The sequence below is a fragment of the Geotrypetes seraphini genome, chromosome 8 (genome assembly GCF_902459505.1).
Source record: "Geotrypetes seraphini chromosome 8, aGeoSer1.1, whole genome shotgun sequence".
Lineage (NCBI taxonomy): Eukaryota > Metazoa > Chordata > Amphibia > Gymnophiona > Dermophiidae > Geotrypetes > Geotrypetes seraphini.
Window position 1 is genome coordinate 3323207 of NC_047091.1, and position 19440 is coordinate 3342646.

The window sequence follows — 19440 nt, forward strand, 5'->3', positions numbered from 1 at the left end:
AGGAGTAGATCAGAAAGACATCTTCCAGCTTGTTTGCAGAAAGAAAAACTGAGGGGGGCAGCAGAGCTCTCTGGAGAAGAAAACCTGGAATGGATTCTTTCTGCATGGCTCACGAGCATGGGGAGAATACTCTGCTGTCCAGAATGACACACCAATTGCACTAGAAAATATTGTTTCTTAAAATAGATACCATCAGCAGACTTACTAGACCAGGGATCTCAAAGTCCCTCCTTGAGGGCCGCAATCAAGTCGGGTTTTCAGGATTTCCCCAATGAAAGCAGTGCATGCACATAGATCTCATGCATATTCATTGGGGAAATCCTGAAAACCCAACTGGATTGCGGCCCTCAAGGAGGGACTTTGAGACCCCTGCACTAGACACACTTTTTCTTAATTAACAATGATGGTTGTAGGTAAACCAAACCATCATGTTTATAGCCCAAAGATCACATGATCCAGTAGCATATATAAAAGCTATAGATAAAAAGTTAATATTCAAAAACCACAGTTCATAAAAACATAATAGATAAGACAGAAATTAAGACCTTCTTTGTGTCATGGAAATATCTGTTTCGGAGGTGAGAGTATTTGGAACAGACCCGATTAAAGACAGAGATCTGTGTTTGATTCAGGAACTCCCAGCCAGTTCTAGTAAGAAGAGATAATGTTGTGACCCTATACAGTGGTGATATTAGAATCAGTCTGGACAATGTTAACCAAGTTCGACAGGGCTGTTGATAAATCTGCCCATACAGAAGCTTTAGTAGAGAAGGTAGATAACATTGCCTAAAACAAGCAGACTCTAATACTATATATTTCTCTAAGTTTTAGAGTTTTGTACAGTATATTAATAATCCAGGATAAAACTTTAATTCATCAATAAACAGAACAGCTGGAAAATTTCAGTAGGCATTTAAATCTGAGGATCTTAAATTTTCCAAAATCTGCAACTATGACTCTATGCAAATGATTTAAGAAATATTTAGTAGACACTCTCCAGTTTCCAGCCTGAAAATATTTCTCCTATAAATAAGATTTATTTGCCTATAAGATCTCAGGAGAGTGCTCCCATGAATGTTCAGCAGTGCTTGCATCTGGAAAAATTGATTAATATTTTGGAAAGTATTACCACAAAGAGGATTCAAGAGCTACTTTGTTAGTCTCATTTATATATGAACAAGATCTAAATAGTATCTTATGATTTTAATTTAGAAATTCCCAGTTCCTTTTTTATGGACAGCAGCTTTGGATTTACCCTGATGTGGCAAGGATCACACAAGAAAGATTAGAAGCTTTTTCACAAATCGAGAAGAGACTGACTTTAGGAACCAAGTTTCAATTAAGATATCCATTCAAATGCAACAGCCAATACTCTAGAAATAAATAACGTATATCTTTTTCTTCCAGAACAATTACTACCCCCCCCTTTTTTTTTTTTTTTTTTTAACAAAGCCAGGGTAGCGGCTGTTGCAGGGCAAATACTCCGATGCCCATTAAATCCCTATGGGCGTCGAAGCCGCCGCTACCATAGCTTTGTAAAAGGAGCCCTAAGTCTTCTTGGATTCTAAGAAATTGTCAACCAAGGTTATTATGGAATGTTGAGAGTTTTATATTATCTGGGTATTCTGTCATGTGCCTTTTCTTTGTTTTCTTATTCTTTTTGTACTGCTATTTGTAGTCCTCCCTCCCACCCACCCTTTTTTCAAATTATTAAGGTCTAATAAAGATGTATTAGATTTCTAATTTTTTCTTTCATTTCTTCATATATGCTTCATGTATACTTCCATCGGTTGTACACTGAAATTTTTTGGAAAAAAACCCACCAAACAAACCCAGATACAGGACAGTCTTATTTTAAATTAATTTTTAACCCTTTTATGTGCATGTTATACATAGCTGAATTCTATACAATTATTTATTTATATTTAAAGAGTATTGTGCCAATTATTTCTATGGTGCCTGTACCTATGATTGTTTGAGATCAGTATGTTTGTTCATTAGTTATTATGATTTTATTAACTTGTTCTAACAATTTTATTTGCCCCTGACACAACCCTAGTGGAGGGCAAAACATGGCCTTGTCAGGCATTTGTTTTTAATTCTTCCACATGTTGTAGGTACCTAATGAATTGTTTACAGACCATTCTTGCCTGGTCTGCTATTTTAGTCCCATGAACATGGAATCATACAATAAGCTCTTACATATTTTGTGGAAGAATAAGCAAACAGTGGCTCAGCTCTTTCAAAGGTGTTCAAATCTTGTGTGGTTTTCCTGATTTGTTTGAGGCCTCTGCAGGACCTGGAAGTTCTTTCACTGCTGCCAAAGTTCTAGTAGGGATCAGCTGATTTCCTCAAACTAAGATCTATCTGTACCAGACTAGTATCTGATACAGACACCATATTTTCTTTATCCAGAGGCACAGAGCAGGAATCAGGGAACTCTAGTGTAGGCTCCAGAGAGATGAAGAAGTGAACTAGGGGTAAGCTTGAGCATCGACCAACTTATCACAGACTCTGAGGCTGATTGAATGGATGTATCATTTGCTCCAAGATTATATAATTCCTTCTGGAGTTCAGTGCTATACCTTAGATTCCATCTGGTCCTCCTCTCTATTTATCTGCTGTGACCTCATACCAGTGCAACCTGAGCCCATTGATCGCAGCCTAGAGAGGCATGATAGGCTGAGTCGTGAAGCACGATTGAGATTCACATGGACGCAGCGGGCCTCTGTGGTGACTGCAATCTCTGAGAAGAAAGCCCTATCTCGGGATAATTGTGCATGGCTGCTGCTACTGTCCAAATCCTCAATGATAGCCAGGATATCCTGTCGCACTGCCTGGTTCCACATGCCTCGTACATCCAAGATGGCCACTAGGTGACCCTTCCTGTGAAAGATAAAGAACCATCAGAGCACAGATGGAGGTGAACATGATCCCCTCAAAAAAACATAGAACTGAAAATCCACAGATGCAATGAAGTAAAACTAGAACTGGATAACCTAGAATTGGACACTGTATAGAGAATGTTGTGATTAAATAAATATATCACAATATGTGTAACAGACAGAAATCAATGTCAGATAAAACAAGAATCCTACAATAACCTAGATGTGTAGAACTTGCCAGCAGATAAAAACCCAAATGGCCTATCCAGTCCTTCTATCCATACCAACTGCCTATTTCATAATTCCCTCTCTCTCCGAGAAGTCCTCCATGTTTTTGGAAATCCAATACTATCCCTTTTTTTTACCATGAAGCCATTCCATGTATCCACTGCCCTTTCTTAAAAGGATCATCCCAGCCACTACAAAGACCATTATTGCTTAGTCCACCCCATGACACCTTGCTCCAGAAATCCCTCCTCCATCCTTTGAACAAAAGATGCCCACTTCCTGTGCATACATCCTTAAGATATTAAAATAATATCTACACCATATTTTGCTTATCCTAGCTCCTATCCAGGGCACGGACATTCAGACGTGCAAATCTATCTTCAATGCTCCATTGCAAAGACTACCAACCACTTCAGCAGCTCCTCCCAACTTCCACAATTATCTGACTCACACTCTCCAAAATATGTGGTCCAAGAACCACACAAATCACTCTGTAACAAAGCCTATCCGAACTCTCACAAACATCTCTGCTTTCCTGCCCATCATGCAAAATGGAAGTAAATGAAATCTAAGGCCTTTCTGGATATGTTATGACCCCACAAGCCATAATGAAAGATTAGGTTCTTACCTTGATAATTTTTTTTTATGTTAATCTTCTCAGTAGTCCATACGTTAGGTATTCAATCCATTCCCGTGAACTGGATTTTGCAGAAGTGTGTCCGTCACAATTTTCAGAACCTCCCATGCTGCCAGTGGAGTGTAATGCCCCCTTCAGTTCGTTCCAACGCAATCAACCTCCACTGGAATAAAATACAAAGAAGGAGAGGTACGGGGAACTTCTCTACAGACATCATACAATTCTGTTCTGCTCTGAAACTTAGAAAAAGAAGAACAATTATCAACAGGAATTTATAATGTAGTAGCAATAGTGAACCAACCTGCTGTGTACAACAAGCACCAACATCAAAGGAGCCAGAGGCTGAGCAATTTACTTGTACAGTATTTCTTTATGCTTAGTCATCTGGTTGACAGGAGAACTCCTTCAGGCCTGTAATCTAGAAATATATGAGGCAGAAAGCAGGTGAAACAGGATATACTGAGGGAAGGACGTACAAACTCCTGAGAAGATTAACAGAAAAAAAATATTATCCAGGTAAGAACCTAATTTTTCATTCTGTTACTTTTACTCAGGAGTCCCGTACATTAGGTGACATACCAAAGCAATGGGACAGCGCCAAAATTGGTATCCTCTCGAGCCACCATGTCCACTCTATAAAACCTTGTAAAGGTATGAAGAGTAAACCAAGTAACTGCTCTACAAATCTCTGTGGGAGCGACTGTCCGAGACAGCCCATGAAGATACAACACTCCTAGTTGAGTGCGCCTTGAGAGAAACTGTTAGCTGCTTGCCACAGGCGACGTATGCCACCGAAATAGCTATGCGAATCCATCTGGCTACAGAAGCCTTGGATGCCAGTCTGCCACTCCTGGACTAGCTGATTATAACAAACAGATGGTCAGAAAGACAAAAGTCATTGGTCTTTTCTAAGTAGTGAAGTAAAACTCTGCACATCAAGTTTCTGCAATATCCTGTCCTGCTTGTCCGAGCCTGTGGGTTGAAAAGCAGGCAGACAAACCTCCTGGTTGCATGAAAATCTGATGCAACTTTTGGAGATAAGGAAGGAACAGCAGTGAGCTACGCCTGCCTCCATGATCCTGAGAAAGGGCCCTCTACAAGAGAGAGCTTGCAATTCCAAGATGTCTTGCTGAGGCAATTGCCACCAGGAGCACTGCCTTGACTGTGAGGTTCAAAGGGGATGCATCTTTGAGTGGATCATATGAGGCTTTAGTGAGGCCTTTTAGAACGGTGTTAAGATTCCTTGACGGGAAAGGATGCCTTAGTGGAGGTCTAAACTGGAGTTCACCTCTTAGGAATCTGGTGACATCTGGAAGAGTTGTCAATTAAACTTTACCACTTTGCACCTGGAAGAATGAAAGGCCTACCACTTGCACCTTGAGGGAAGCTACTGTAAGTCCTTTTTCCAGACCAAATTGCAGAAAAGGCAAGAATAACTGGAATGGGAGCCTGCAGTGGTTCCACTTGGTCTCTTTCACACCACTGAGGAAAAGCCTGCCGGATGATACTAAGATCTGCAATAGAGTAGATACCCCTGATGGTGTGGATACCATGAGGAAGGACCTAGTGAAGCTTGAGGAATGCTGTGAAATTTGGCAGCTAAGATTTAATGTTAAGAAATGCATTTGGGTTGCAGAAACTTGAGGGAATAGTACAGTTTAGGGAGTGAACAACTTTGGTGCATGAAAGAGGAGCAGGACTTGGGTGTGATAATATGTGATGATCTTAAGGTGGCCGAACAGATTGAAAAGATGACGGTGAAAGTTAGAAGAATCTCGAGTGCATAGGGAGATTGGAGAGTAGCCAATGTTACGCCAAATTTTAAAAAAGGTTCTAGGGGAGATCCGGGAAATTACAGACTGGAAAGCCTGACTTTAGTGCTGGGTAAAATGGTGGTAGTTTGTGTAATCAGGTACTTAGGGGAGTCATAGCAGATCTTGGGTGGCCATCGAAATCAGGGCTCTCTGAGGACCGCATTTCCTCATTAATGGCTAGCGAGCGACTGTTTGGGACAGAAGATCCAGATTTAGGCAATACATGGGAAGAGATCAAATATTGCCATAAAGGACTTATTAGAACCCAGCTCCATTCAGCAACGCTGGTAGAATATTGCCATACCAGATGGGTCCCACGGGGCCTGAGGCTGTATAAAGAACTCAGATTTCAAGATAATGCAGATTATATTAGGAATTGGAATGAAACTTTGACAAGATGCTCAATTGATCTCATGCTTTTAACCATCGATGCATTGGATCCTGTAATTAAGGCACAACATTCAGAATTGAACAACAAACTGGACGTGATGAAACAACAGGAATCGGAGGAAGCATTTAAAGTAGCATATCAAGAACACTTGTTGGTTATGGAAAAATACAAGATGGAACAAAGACAATTTAAAATTAAAAAGTTCCGCAGGGATGAGAATGACTTTATAAAAGGTTTTGTGTATCCCTGGATGAATCGTAATTCTAAAACTAAGCGACAACGTAGAAACAACAATATTACGAAAGTGGGGTTTAATTTATCCACTAGCGATTCATCCTCAGAAAATGTAGATGTCATTTTGTTGCACCTTCTAAAGTGGTTTATGTATGCTGATTGGGTGAAATAGGTTCCTAACATATGCCTGCCAAGTGCCTGTTATAGAATTGCCCCCCTAAAGGGGCAGTTCTATAATGAGTACCAATACTTAGACACCAAGAATGTACATAAATTACAAAAATACTGGCATTAACACGTGTATATATGCACTTGCATGCACAAATACTTGTATCCCAGCTATGTGCTATTGATAAAATAGCACTTTAAAGCAATTGCATATAGCTTGGGTGGAGTCTAGTGGAGTTCAGTTGCATACATAAATTATAGATTATTATAATTTGCACACATCTTTTAGCAATCCAGATGCAAGCATTTCTACTTACACTATTCCACTTAATGTAAATGAGTGCCTTTGCCCTGTTACCTACTTGCCTTGCCTTTATAGAACGGTGTCACTTCTTGGTGCCCCTTTATAGAACTACCCTCTATATAAATCATGTGATCATTACAAAACTAGAATAAAATTTGACTCTGTGGTCAGAAATAAACAGAGCATTTGGGGTCTTAAAAATTCATTTCAACAAGAACACAGTTTGAGCTTCCCATCCTATATCTCTTTGCAGTATCAATGTATATGAAAAAGATAATTTTTGCCTATAGAAGTCTAGGTCCCACCAAATAGAAGCATCGGTAAATTTTCCAATTTATGTGCAGCTTGCTTCCTGAAAGGAGCCTCACAAGTTTGCTGCCATTTCAGTAGGTGACTAAGAGAGGCGACACATTAATGGATCAGTCAGAAGTGCAAACTCCTTGCTCTATGTTTATAAGCAGGAGACCAGAGTGCCTTGAAGCCAAGTGAAGTAATGAGGAAAAGCATTTCCTTTCTTTGAAGGTACCTCTCCGCCTTGAGGGACTTGGATTTGCATTGATTGCAGGATGTTAGCAGGATGCGTAGGATCAGGAACAAAGGCACAGGCTATGGCTTCTCTGAAATCTACACAAGCCCCCCAAGGCTTTAGCCTGGGTTATTGCACACTATTTACACAGAAGAACCCCATCTTTCCCCAGCCAGGACCTCCATAAAGAACAATCGAGTGTGTCATGTCTGGATCTTGAGATTTCATACTCGACACATTTTCAGCTCACACATTATATTCAGAGCTTTGTTTCCTGAGTAGAGTTCCAGATTTCCCTCACAGTATTTGTCGACTTGGTTCTCAACTAACTTATAGCAAGGACTCAAATGCATAGACTGAACTGTGTGTTGGTGGTGGAGGGTCGTCAGTATAGGACGGAATAGTAAAGGATGCGCAAGGCAGGAGTGAGGTGTACTGATAAATATACCTTGGACCCTGTTCTGATCAGCAGAAAATTATTTTTTGACCTCTTAAACATTACAGACTTTTCATCACTAGTATCTTAAAATAAGTGTGTCAGTTTTCTGTCTGCTTCCAATATAGGCACCCTTAGACAAGAAGTCATCCATCCTTCTACTTCCTGCTGAAGACTGGCTGCACGTTATTTTTTTTCCTTAGCTGTTACTCTACCAAAACCCTGCTCAGTCACAGAAAAGCCCAGATAACACAGGAAGTATCTGCCAGCCACACTTAAGAGGTACACTGTCCTTTCTGGAAACAATACTTCAGGATGCAATAAGCAGGAAAAGGCAAAAGGAAAACAAATAAAGTTGTCCTGATAAGAAGCTACTGGCCCTCCCTGACTGACGCAAACAGTGAGTGGCAAACCAAAGCATGCCTGAAGAAATATTTCCACCCCTTATATGAACTGAAAACTTGACACTACTGGCAAAATACAAGGCGCAAGAGAGCAGGAAGGTGGTGTTCCACCCTCTTTATAAATCTATTTTATAATCACTTCCCCACACCCTTTATATAAATAGGATTTCCTGCATACAGAAAGCCGACAGATATCAAGTTACAATACCTAGATTAGGGAAGATGCCATGGCAGTGCCGGAATCAATTTGATATTTAAAAACATATTTGGGGGGGGGGGGGGGGTCACGTGACGCTGTGGCGCTGAGTGGTCGCTGATTGTTCTGCTCCTCATCTGCCCAAGTCCTTCCGACCTCCCCAGCTTACCGATGAGAGCTAAACTTGGTCTATTACCTTCCGCTGCACACACAGTAAGTGGTGGATGTACTATCCGGCCTTGGCGAGTGGGTATGGCCTCAAAATTGCTGAAGAAAGATCGTGAGTGGCAGCGTGGCAGTGACTCCAAGATGGCGGATGGCAAAGAGCCTGCGTCTCCCTCGGCAGGAATTGCTTGGATGGCTGAGATCATGGCCGAAATTTCAACTGCTTTGGATGGGATGCTAGATTGCAAACTTCAGTCGGTTTTGAACAAGTTATCGGAGGTGGGTGAGCAGGTCACGGACCTTAGCAAAGATGTTGTGGCCATAGGACAGCACATTGATATGTGGGAGTCAGATACAGGGCAGCTTCGGGCAGAAAATCAGAGGCTCAGCAAGCTCTGCCATCAATTGGAGGAACAAGTGGACGATTTAGAAAATCAGAGCAGAAGCAATAATCTGCACCTGATTGGCCTCCCAACTTCAGTGTCTTACCGGGACCTGTGCGGATTTTTGGAAAAGTGGCTTGCCAAAGAATTGGATCTGCCGGGTGAGGCAGGGCCCTTACGTATCGAGAGAGCTCATCGTCTGGGGGTCCGGGATGTGATTTTTCAGCTGTTGCGTGGAGCAAGGCCGGCACGATTTCGGAAGATGTTGAGGCCCGAGACACTGAAGACAGCGTTGATGCGGGTCCGTCAACGAAATCGCGCGCTGGCATTTGACACACTTTTTAAAACCGGTAACAGGCCGGGACATAGGCCGAAAAAGCTCCGCCGCAAGGTCGAAGCCGCGGGGCCACAGCCACGCGACCTGCCCGGTCGAACAATCGAACTAAATTTTTTTTTTTTTTTTTTTTTAAAACAACAAAACGTAACGTGAGCCAACAGGAATGAGCACAACAAAAAATCCAAACCCGCGGGCACAGAAGGCACAAAAAAGGAACTTCGCGCAGAGAGTTTCAAAGGCAAACTTCTCAGCTCCGCGGAAGAGAAAGAACTGAGGAGACACGCCCGGTGCCTCGGGTGGGAAGGCACTCGCGCATGCGCGGTGTGGGCAACTCGAAACTTCTAAAAGTTTCTACAAGCAAGTATGCTTATGAGATGTCCGCATCGGGGCTCCGTTGGATGACGTCACCCACTAGTGAGAATACCTGCCTGCTTGACCTGGGATAATGTAAAATACTAGAGACGTGCATTTTTAAAAGCTGACAATTTCCAATTAATAAATTCAAAATAAAATACTTTATCCTAACTCGGTTTTTTGAAAATTTTACTTTTCTATTCACTTTGGTCTCAATGTCTCTTCTGATTTTCCTAGCTTTACAGATCTCCCATCCATTTCTATTCTCTTTCCACGTCCACCTGTATCTTCTCTCTACATCTCCATCTATAATGTCCATCATTTCCCCTCTGTATTCTTGTCCCTATTCCTCCCTCCATGTGACCTTATCTTCCTCTATTTGCAGCATCTGTCCCTATCTTGGCCTGTCCTGCAATTTCCATCCTGAGTGCATATCCCTGTGATCAGCACTCCCCCAGCCTGTGTCCAACATTTGTGTGTCCCTATTTCTTCTCTGTCCGGCATTGCTCTTCCATATCCCCGTATCTATGCTCCCTCCTTCACCAATCTCTCTTCGGTTTTCCTGTCCCTCCTCTCTTTTTTCCCTGCATCTTACCCCCACCCTCCCACCAGCCCACTGTATCTCCCTCTTGGATCCAGTGTCTTCCCCCCTTTTCCTCTCCTCCAGTCTCAGTTTCTCTTTCCCTCCCTTCTACTCTCTCCCCCCCCCCCTCAGTAGCAAAGCCAGACCAGTATGTGTATGGGAATTAAAGGAGAGAGACGCTGGAACTGGGAAGGAGGGTGAAAGGTGCTCAACCCAGGCAGTTATGCAGGCACCTGAAGTGGCCTGTTGAAAGCTGAAGAATTGCAGCTGAGAGGCTTAGCCTTGTATAGTGAGTACCTATGCTAGCTGCATGTTTAGATTGCATTTCATGCGACATGTTTAGGTTGTATTTGAATCAGCCATAGAATGCAGAGGATGTTCTATCTTCTGTTCTTTGCTTTATTTGCTTACCGTATATCAGGAAATTCTGTCGCTAGCGCCCCGACTTCCATCTGTACAGATGGGGTATCTTCCTGCACAATTATTTCAGCAATATATGGAACAACGTTATTTAGCCATGAGGCATCAGATCTCTGCAGGCAGAGAAAGGACAGACTTGCATTAGCCCTACAATGGGCATCACACATTGACATCTTAATAAAATCAAAGCAGAAGCAAATATCTTCCCACCCAGTTCTCAACAGAAAAATCACCTGATTCATCCTCTTGGCTCAGTTGTAACATACCAAACACAAAGAAAGGGTACCCAATTACATCATGCAAACATAAAATACCAAGAACTAGGAAAATATAGCATAAATATCAAGCAACTACATGTAACAATCCAGCAAATCAATCCCAAAAAAGTGTTATTACATACATAAATATAAAGAAAAAATAAAATAGAGTAGGTTGCCAGAAGTCCACAAGTGCTGCCACATAGCAAACCACTATTAGTCCATTGTTGTATACGAGAACATCAGCATGTACTTGAAATAAAGCAAAAGGGAAGAGAAAAAAAAAAGCATAATTAAAAATGAAAAGGGACTTCTGGTGACACCATGGAACTGAGCAAATGCTGAATGGCTCTGCTTCTCTTCCCACTCTGTAAATACTGTACTTTTTATAGCTACATACACTGACCAAGAATTTTCCTTGTAGTCGGTTGTTTCATTTACCTGTGAAACTAGACTAGATTGGGATCATGGGAAACCTTCTGAGGCCTCCAAGCCCTTCAATAAGTTCAGCTTGGGCAACGAAGATCATTATTGAAGCAGCAATTGATAAAAAAAACTCCAACAATTCTTTGATAAGATTGATTCAGCCCATGAATGACTCGATAGTATGTGGCTGGATATTGATGATACTACATGTATCAAAAAAGTACCCTAGAGGATCAACTGCAGCCCTTGGTGACTAAACAAGTTAAATCTGATAAAACAGCTTTAGGCCTTGGTTCTGAAGGTTGATGATCTTGAGAACAGAGCTACAAGAACAATTTCCATTTAGTAGGGCTGACAGAAACAATTCTTGAAGGATAGCCAATAGGCTTCTTAGAAGCATGGATACTACAAAAATGCAGTTGGGAATGCATTATGGACCATTCCATGTTGAGAGGGCTCACGGGTTAGGCCGTAAAGGCCTGAAAAGATCTTGCCCTTTAGTGGTCATTTTAAAAGTTTTTTAAACTTTGTATGTAAAAGGCAGCAATATTGTAGGCCCTATGAAATCTTTGCAATATGAAAACACTCAAGGCTGTTCTGCACAGTGCAGAGAACTTATGCTATTATGTTCTACATGTGCCCAAAAAAATAAAATTTGCACTGCTATACCTGGACTGAATTTGGGTCTCTCATGAAGACACATCACAGTTATTTGATTATCACTAAAGCACCTTGTGTGGCGAGTTGTGCCCTGGAGCTATGGTTTCCTGCTCTTGGGGGATCAACGCGATTTGATTGAGGGAGGGCTTACGTTACCCCAGCGCAGGGTTCTTTACATGGCTGTCTTGGTGGCAAAAAAGCTCTTGTTGCAACATTGGGTGGCTGAATCCGGGGCCTCTTTCCCACAGTGGATTGCTCGTTTTGCAGAGGTTGAGCATTATGAACTCAGTCTGGGAACCTTGCCCACCGGTGCTATCAAGCTCTATGGAAGCAGGCCTTAACTTTATGTCCCAGCTCGGAGACGGAGACCGTGGAACCCATGCTTTGACTCTTCTTGGAGGGGATGACGTTCTCTTCTTCTTCTTCTCTTTTTGCCCCCCTGCAGGGGCTGCACCTGGGTGGTTGCAATTGTGTGGTTACACTTGTGTGTTCGATTGTTTGGGGGTATGAATGTGGGATGTTTGTGGTATGACTGTTGAGACTTGGAGCCAGGTGTATGGGGTTTGTGTGCGTTTGCTTGGGGGTTTTTGCTATTTAAAACTGTTAATTGTGATGGGCATCTAGCCAAAGGGTTTCTGTGCTATGAATCACATGCTGTTCTGGTTTTCACTTGTTGTTTTCTCTGGCTGTTGTATTTTCTGCATTATCTTCATACTGGCTGTATGTGCCCTTTGCAATTGCTAATAAAGATAATTCTAAAAAAAAAAATAAAAAAATCACTAAAGCAAAAGCCTTTTTGGCCAAGTTGGAGATTACTGATTAATGAGGATTTTTTCAACTGCATGAGGTGCAATGACCACCACTGGAGTTGTGAAAGTATGTGGCATCAGGGGATTAACTATGCCAGGCATAGGTATAGGGCCTGGGTTTTAGTGACTACTTGGAACTATACTTTGACTCATAAGTCCTGCCAACAATGGTTGTCACTACCTAAACCCTCCTGCCAGACCCCCCAATGACCCCCCCCAAACAAAATGCCCTAACCGCCCTCCCCGGACCCCCCCAACGCCTCCCCTAAGATCGCCAGCAGGAGGGTGCCCAACCCTTCCTGCCCGACCCCTCAATGCCCCCCCATAGATCGCCGGCAGGAGGGCGTCCAACCCCTCCTGCCAGACCCCCCAATGAACCCCCCACCCTGGAGGGGCCCCCGCTATAGGAGGGGCTTTAGGCGCTTGGGCCAATCAGGCCCTAGGATCCTGTGGGTTGGGTAGGGGAGGGGTTGGCCCGCCTTATTTGGACAGAGACGGGCCTGCTGGCCGGACGGTGCGAAGACCCATCCACCAACTTGGCGGTAAGCTTCAGGGGGGTTCCGGGGTGGGGGATCCGGCAGGAGGGGTTGGGCACCCTTTTGCCGGCGATCTTTGGGGAGGCTGTTGGGGGTGGGTTCCGGGGAGGGCAGTTAGGGCATTTTGTTTGGGGGGATGGTCGTTGGGGGAGTCCGGCAGGAGGGGTTGGGTACCTTCCTGCCATGTTCCATGCAAAAACGTGTAACTTTCAAAGCCGTGTTGACTTGGGCGAGATCCAGAATGGGTCTTCAATCTTCTAAGCCTTTCTTGGGCACTATAAAGTATATGGAATATATGCCTGAGCCTTCGGGCGGCACAGACTCTACAACCTGAAGTTCTACCAGTCTCTGCCTTGTTGCTAAGTCTTTGCTTGCCTTTTCTTGTCATCCAGTCTGTTAAAGGATGGGCAAACTCGAACTTGTAACCTCCCTGAATGATCTCTAGGACCCAATGGTCTGACAAGATCTGCGCCCAGGCTGCATACTCTGAGAGCCTTCCTCTTATCCTTAGGGGAAAGGCTGCAGTCCTGGTGCCATTGTGCTTTCTTGGATGATGGAGCAGGACAAGATCTGGAAGCTTGGTTTAATCTTGGTTCTGTAAATCTCTGTCTTACATAGTAACATAGTAGATGATGGCAGATAAAGACCCGATTTGTCCATCCAGTCTGCCCAACCTGATTCAATTTAAATTTTATTTCTTCTTCTTAGCTATTTCTGGGCAAGAATCCAAAGCTCTGCCCAGTACTGTGCTTAGGTTCCAACTACTGAAGTCTCCATCAAAGCTCACTCCAGGCAATCTACACCATCAAAGCCCTTCCCAGTCCATCCTCAATCAAACGGTCATATAGAGACACAGATCGTGCAAGTCTGACTAGTACTGGCCTTATTATATTTACTATTATTTTCTGATTCTAGATCCTGTGTGTTCATCCCATGCTTTTTTGAACTCAGTCACCATTTTCTTCTCCACCACCTCTCTTGGGAGCGCATTCGAGGCATCCACTACCCTCTCCGTAAAGAAGAATTTCCTTACATTGCTCTTGAGTTGTCCACCCCTCAGCCTCAAAATTATGCCCTCTGGTTTTCCCATTTTCCTGAAATGAGGCTCCTCCTCAGTACATGACCCCAATTATGTCGTAGAGAGCAGCAGTCACATAATCCACCCCTGCTAGCATAAACTGAGGCAAAGGTTCTCCCTTCGCCAGAGTAATCCCATGCATCTTGGTACGACACGCACATGCCACAAAAGAGGCCACCATAGCTGCTTTAATTCCTAAAGCCAATGCCTTGAACTGCCTTTTCAGGACCATATCCACTCTGCGATCCTGCGTGTCCTTTAATATTACATCTCCTTTACAGGGCTTGGTCACCTGGGCCACCTAGAAAGCCACCTTAGGCTGAGTGAACAACTGCTGACACTCCTTTGCCATAGGATACAGCTTTGCCATTGTTTTGGCTACCTTTAAAGTGCCCTTAGGACCATGCCAGTGCTCTGTGACTAAAACATTCATATCAGGATGCCAGGGAAATGCAATACGCTGTGTTCTTACTCCATTCAGGATATAGCATTGAGCGTATGGTGCCTGCTGACAGAGAGTCAGTAATAAGCTTTAACAGTCTCACAGACTTGAAGAAAAGGTATACTGTGGTGATCTTTCCCTTGGTCAAGGGTCACCACCATTTCTAGCATACTCTAAACCAATTTGTGATCCTGTACCTCCCAGCAGGGAAGACTGTGAGAGCAAGGGCATACAGTCTGACCTCTCGTCATCAGAGTCCCTGTCAGAAAGGTGCGCGAGATCCTGGCCAGCCTCTGTAATTGGGAAGAATGTACCCTGGGAGTATTCTCCCACACACCCACCGCGCAGCCCCTGGATTGCTGTCAGACCTCCTATGAGGATCTTGGCTATCAAAATAAACTCTCCAAATTTATAAATTCAGGAGAAAAAGCTTTACTAGATAGTACTGAGTCCCCTTTAGGTAAACTAAACTAAACCTTAAGTTTATATACCGCATCATCTCCACGGATGTTGTGGAGCTCGGCATGGTTTACAAGAACTATTGAGCTCCACAACTTCCACTCTCGTATGCTTGGGTAAGCTGCTGTTCCAGGACTCTGGAAGAGATTTTCTCCTGGCATCCAGACCCCCCAGTGTCTTCTCAGCCCTAGAGACTCAAGGGGAGGCTAAGCCCAAAGCTTCCGCCCCACTTTATGCACTGTGCTGCACTTGGCACAAGAATGCTCTTCTGTTGTCCATCTAGCGCAAATTTGGCATGAATTAGGGGTACAAGAGCCTGAAGACTCCATCCCTGCCAGTTTTAAGGCAAAACAAGGAGTTTAGAAGGGTATGGAGAACTTGGCAAAAAAATAATCGGAAAATCCAAGATGGACACCGCCACAGCATTTTGGTGCCAAAAAATGACTAAAAAATACTTTAACTTAAACTCTGGAAAACTGGATTTTAGAGATGGGGGGACCCTAAAGGAAGAGTAGAAACCTTTAAAACAGCTCTTTCAGTCTCTCCATCACCACAGATTTTGTCCATAGGCTGTAATGGCCTTACTCACTGACATGTGTTTAATACTATGTATGTTAAGTTGTGAGTCGCTTTGGAGAAAAGCGGATTATAAATGTTTTAAAATAAATAAATGTTCTCTGAAGGTGCTGCAGCCTGCCTCAGCTCTAACAAGTAGCTGGATTTGGGAGAAGAAACACTGCCCCATCTCCAAACACTGAGATCTTTGGGCTGCTAGTCGGACTGATACTCAACCTCGTACAGAACTGTGCATGTGAAAGGGGGTGGGGGAGGCAAAATCTCAGCCGGCACCCTGAAGAGCCCTGCTGAGCCCCCTGTGGGTACCTAACAACCTGTGCACAAGCCTCTGCGATTCAGTAGGTGATACGGACTCCAAGCTCCACAAAGTTTTCTGCAAGCTGGTCAAACAAGGACCCCAAGGGATTAACCTGCCTGCTGTAGACCCAAGTCTGCTTCTTCTCCATGCAGGCAGAGCTTACCCCCACACTAGTGAGATCTGGTGTAGCGAAATTCACAAATACTGCCAAAAAAACCACCGAAAATAATAAAGACCTATATAGAGCTGATCAGAAAGACACCTTCCAGCTTGATTGCACAAGGAAAAACTGAAAGGCATAGCAGAGTCCTCTGGAGAAGGAGGAGGAGTTGAAAACCTGGAGTAAATTCCTTCTGAATGGCTTGTAGGCATGGGGAGAATGCCCTACTGTCCAAAACGATACATCTATTGTACTAGAAAGTGCAATATTTTCCACATCTCCAATTAAGATAATTTGACTGTCTAGTGGTGGTCTGTATGCTCACCAGTTGTTGGAAGAGCTCCTGCAGCTGCTGTGCCTCATGCTTGAGTTTGGCTGCCATCTTGTTCCGGGTCTTTGCAGAGTTGCACACCATCTTTGCCTGCAGCAGTGGCCGCACATACTCCAGCAATACCTGCCGGTGCAGCTCCTGCACAAGGGCCTATGGCGAGGGAAGAAGCAGAGTGTCAGCAATGGCCACAAGCATGCTTTAATTGGCTTAAAGAAGCTGGAATTGGCTTGAAGACGGAAAGAAAGAACAAAAGAAAGAGAAGAAAGCAACAGAGAAAATAACTAAAGAAAGGATAAGGGTCGATAGAAGAATGTCTTGAATAAAGAAAGTCAAAAAATCCAAAGAAGGAAGTGATGAGAGCTGAATACATCATCTACTATTACTCTTTATTTCTATAGTTTTATTTACTAGAGGTATGGCACTTCGTACATAAGTGTCCATGCTCCATGGAGCTTATCACCTAGTTGACTCATAAATAAAATAGGTAAACTATAGCAAAGGAGGAGAGAATATATATATTTTTTTATTTCGCTTAAAACCTGAAAAGCACCTGTCCTCCTCCTCCTGCCATCTGTTATTCCTATGAAAAAGTGAAGGGAGACAAGGAGAAATCTTAGAATGAGAGACTGAGAAGGCCCAACATGCTGGTACCTATCCCCTCTCTTCCTGAATCCCTCTATCGTACAATACCTGGTATGGCTGAAAGCACATTCGACACAGCTTCTCAGAGTATTCTCTTAGGATTGCCATGATGTTCTCAAAAGCCTCTGAGCTATTCAGCCACCTCCTCTTCATCAGCTTACTGAAGTAGGGCTGGAAAAAGTACGAGACCAGAGAAAGTTATACACTAAAATGCACATTGAAGTGAGGGGAACCTGTAGAACATACCACTTATGAGGGGATGTTGAAAAGTTCTCAGCTAACTTCCTAAATTCTAAGCAATATTTTGCCACTGTAGCTGAAAAGAGTTTTATTTTATTTTGAAAAAATGCCAGTCCGTGCAATGGCGGCACTCAGGATCTCCAAGGCAATTCAAGACCCAAAAGGCAGCAGCAAAGGTCATGGCCAAAGTATTTTGGGATCAGAAAGGTGTTGTAATTACCAATTATCTTCCAAGGGGCTGATTAAAGGAGGCACTGAAAGAAAAAAGGGAGACGGAAGCTGCAGAATGGAGTTCTCTTTTTGCAAGACAATGCAACTGCTCACCAGGCTGGCAAAACGATGGATGTTGAGGTTTCAGAGCATAAACTATCTACCCTCTTCACCAGATCTTGCTCCATATGACTATTTTCTATTTCAAAACCTTAAAACAGTTTGAAAAGGTGACAATGTTCAATTGATTCAGAGGTGACTGCAGCAGCAGAGCAGCATTTCAGTGATCAGACATCAGAGTATTTTTCGGAAGGGTAACAGAAACTTCAGATAAGATCTGGCAAGTGTGTTGAACTTAGGGGGGAATATGTGGAACAACATGTAAGTTTCATGGCTCCATGTCATTCCCTTCTTGGTTAAGAACTTTTCAGCACCCCATCGTATTTTAACATTTATTACATGTGTAACAAACTCTGAAGGTGCGGTACAACATATTACATAAATCAATACAGAAATAATTTTAAACAGAATCATATTAAAATAACTGCAATCAAGCCAAGAAGCCAAATGCCAAAGCACATACAAGAGCATTTGGTAACCTGTGTTACCAGTGAATTCACCTTTGGTGGAACAAAAAGCTGGTTAAATGTGGCATCCATTGGAAGAGCTTTGACAAAGCTTTGGTCACCTGAAGTGGTCCCTCCGGAACTACCCAATGATCCGTAAGCGTATTTGTAATGTCTTGATGTGAGGAAAAGCAAGAGGTCTGTGCCTTGGTGTTGCCTATAACCAAGCACTGCATAGTAGAAGACTGAGAAAATAAGTCTTATCTTTCTTTTATTAAGTATATTGTGCTGTAATGATAATAATGTATGTAAATGCATCATTTGTTGTGCATAATTGAAATTTCAAAAATGAATAAAGAATATTAAAAATAAATAAATAAAAAAAAGACTTCCTGTGGGCTGGAAAAATGGAGATGAACAGATACATCTCCATGAAATCCAGGGAGGTCAGAACTCCCCCTCCTTTAGAAAATCAATACCGGAACGCACCATCTCCATGTGTAAGCGGGGCGCCTTCAGTGTCGCATTGACTACCTTGAGAATCACGCTTGTTCTCCAACTTCAGAGACTTTCATTGGGACGATGAAGCATATTGAGTATCTTCCCTGACTCCAAGTCATCCTTTGGCATGGGTTCAAGGGCAGCAAGATCCAACATCTGTGGACCGTAGAAAGTATATAGAGAGAAGACATGAAAATTCCAAAGTGAGCCCAAGACCTAGCGGTCTGATGTGAAAGTCTCCCATTCCGCCAAGAAAGCAGACAGCCGCCCTCCCAATGCGTGGAAGAGAGTCAAAGGCCAGACGCCAAAACTGTGGCTTTTGGTGGGGGGGGGGGGGCTGCTGGACATCCCTTTGAGGACTGCTGCCAACCAGACCTCCTGAAATGGGGTCTGGGGAATGCAGGGCATCTCTGCCCTGAGGGAGGATCAGCATACTGGTGAGGGCATCCAAATAGACAAAAAGCATAACACTCCACACCCCTGGTGGGGGCACGTCCTGTTCCCAGGCAAAGCCATCGGCTTGTGGGTTTGTACACTTGCCAGAAGATCCTGGCCGAATCGATGTTGTCCCCAAAAGGGAAATGTATGCAGGGTGGCCTCAGAGAAGGAGTCTCTATACCGCTGCCTGATCTGCGGCATCTTCCGGGCAGACACTGAAATAAGCGCCCAACTTAAAGCAAACTTTCAGAATGCCAGATGAGGCAACAGCCATACAATCCACCCCGGAGATGAGAAATTCCAAATCATGCAGGACCATAGAGACAAGGCAATATGAATTGTGGAT

The 19440-nt window shown here is 43.4% G+C and overlaps 1 protein-coding gene across 1 annotated transcript in view; it reads right to left on the reverse strand.

Annotated features, from left to right (window-relative positions):
• Window positions 1-1697: 1697 nt before the first annotated feature.
• Window positions 1698-19440, reverse strand: part of EXOC3L2 (exocyst complex component 3 like 2) — a 69943-nt gene continuing 52200 nt past the window's right edge. Inside the window, exons 9-12 of the mRNA XM_033956093.1 lie at window positions 17188-17310; window positions 16492-16647; window positions 10457-10578; window positions 1698-2886 (exon numbers count right to left, since the gene is read on the reverse strand). Of these exons, the coding sequence (XP_033811984.1) occupies window positions 2580-2886; window positions 10457-10578; window positions 16492-16647; window positions 17188-17310 (708 nt within the window). The 3' untranslated portion in view covers window positions 1698-2579. The remainder of the gene's footprint in view (window positions 2887-10456; window positions 10579-16491; window positions 16648-17187; window positions 17311-19440) is intronic.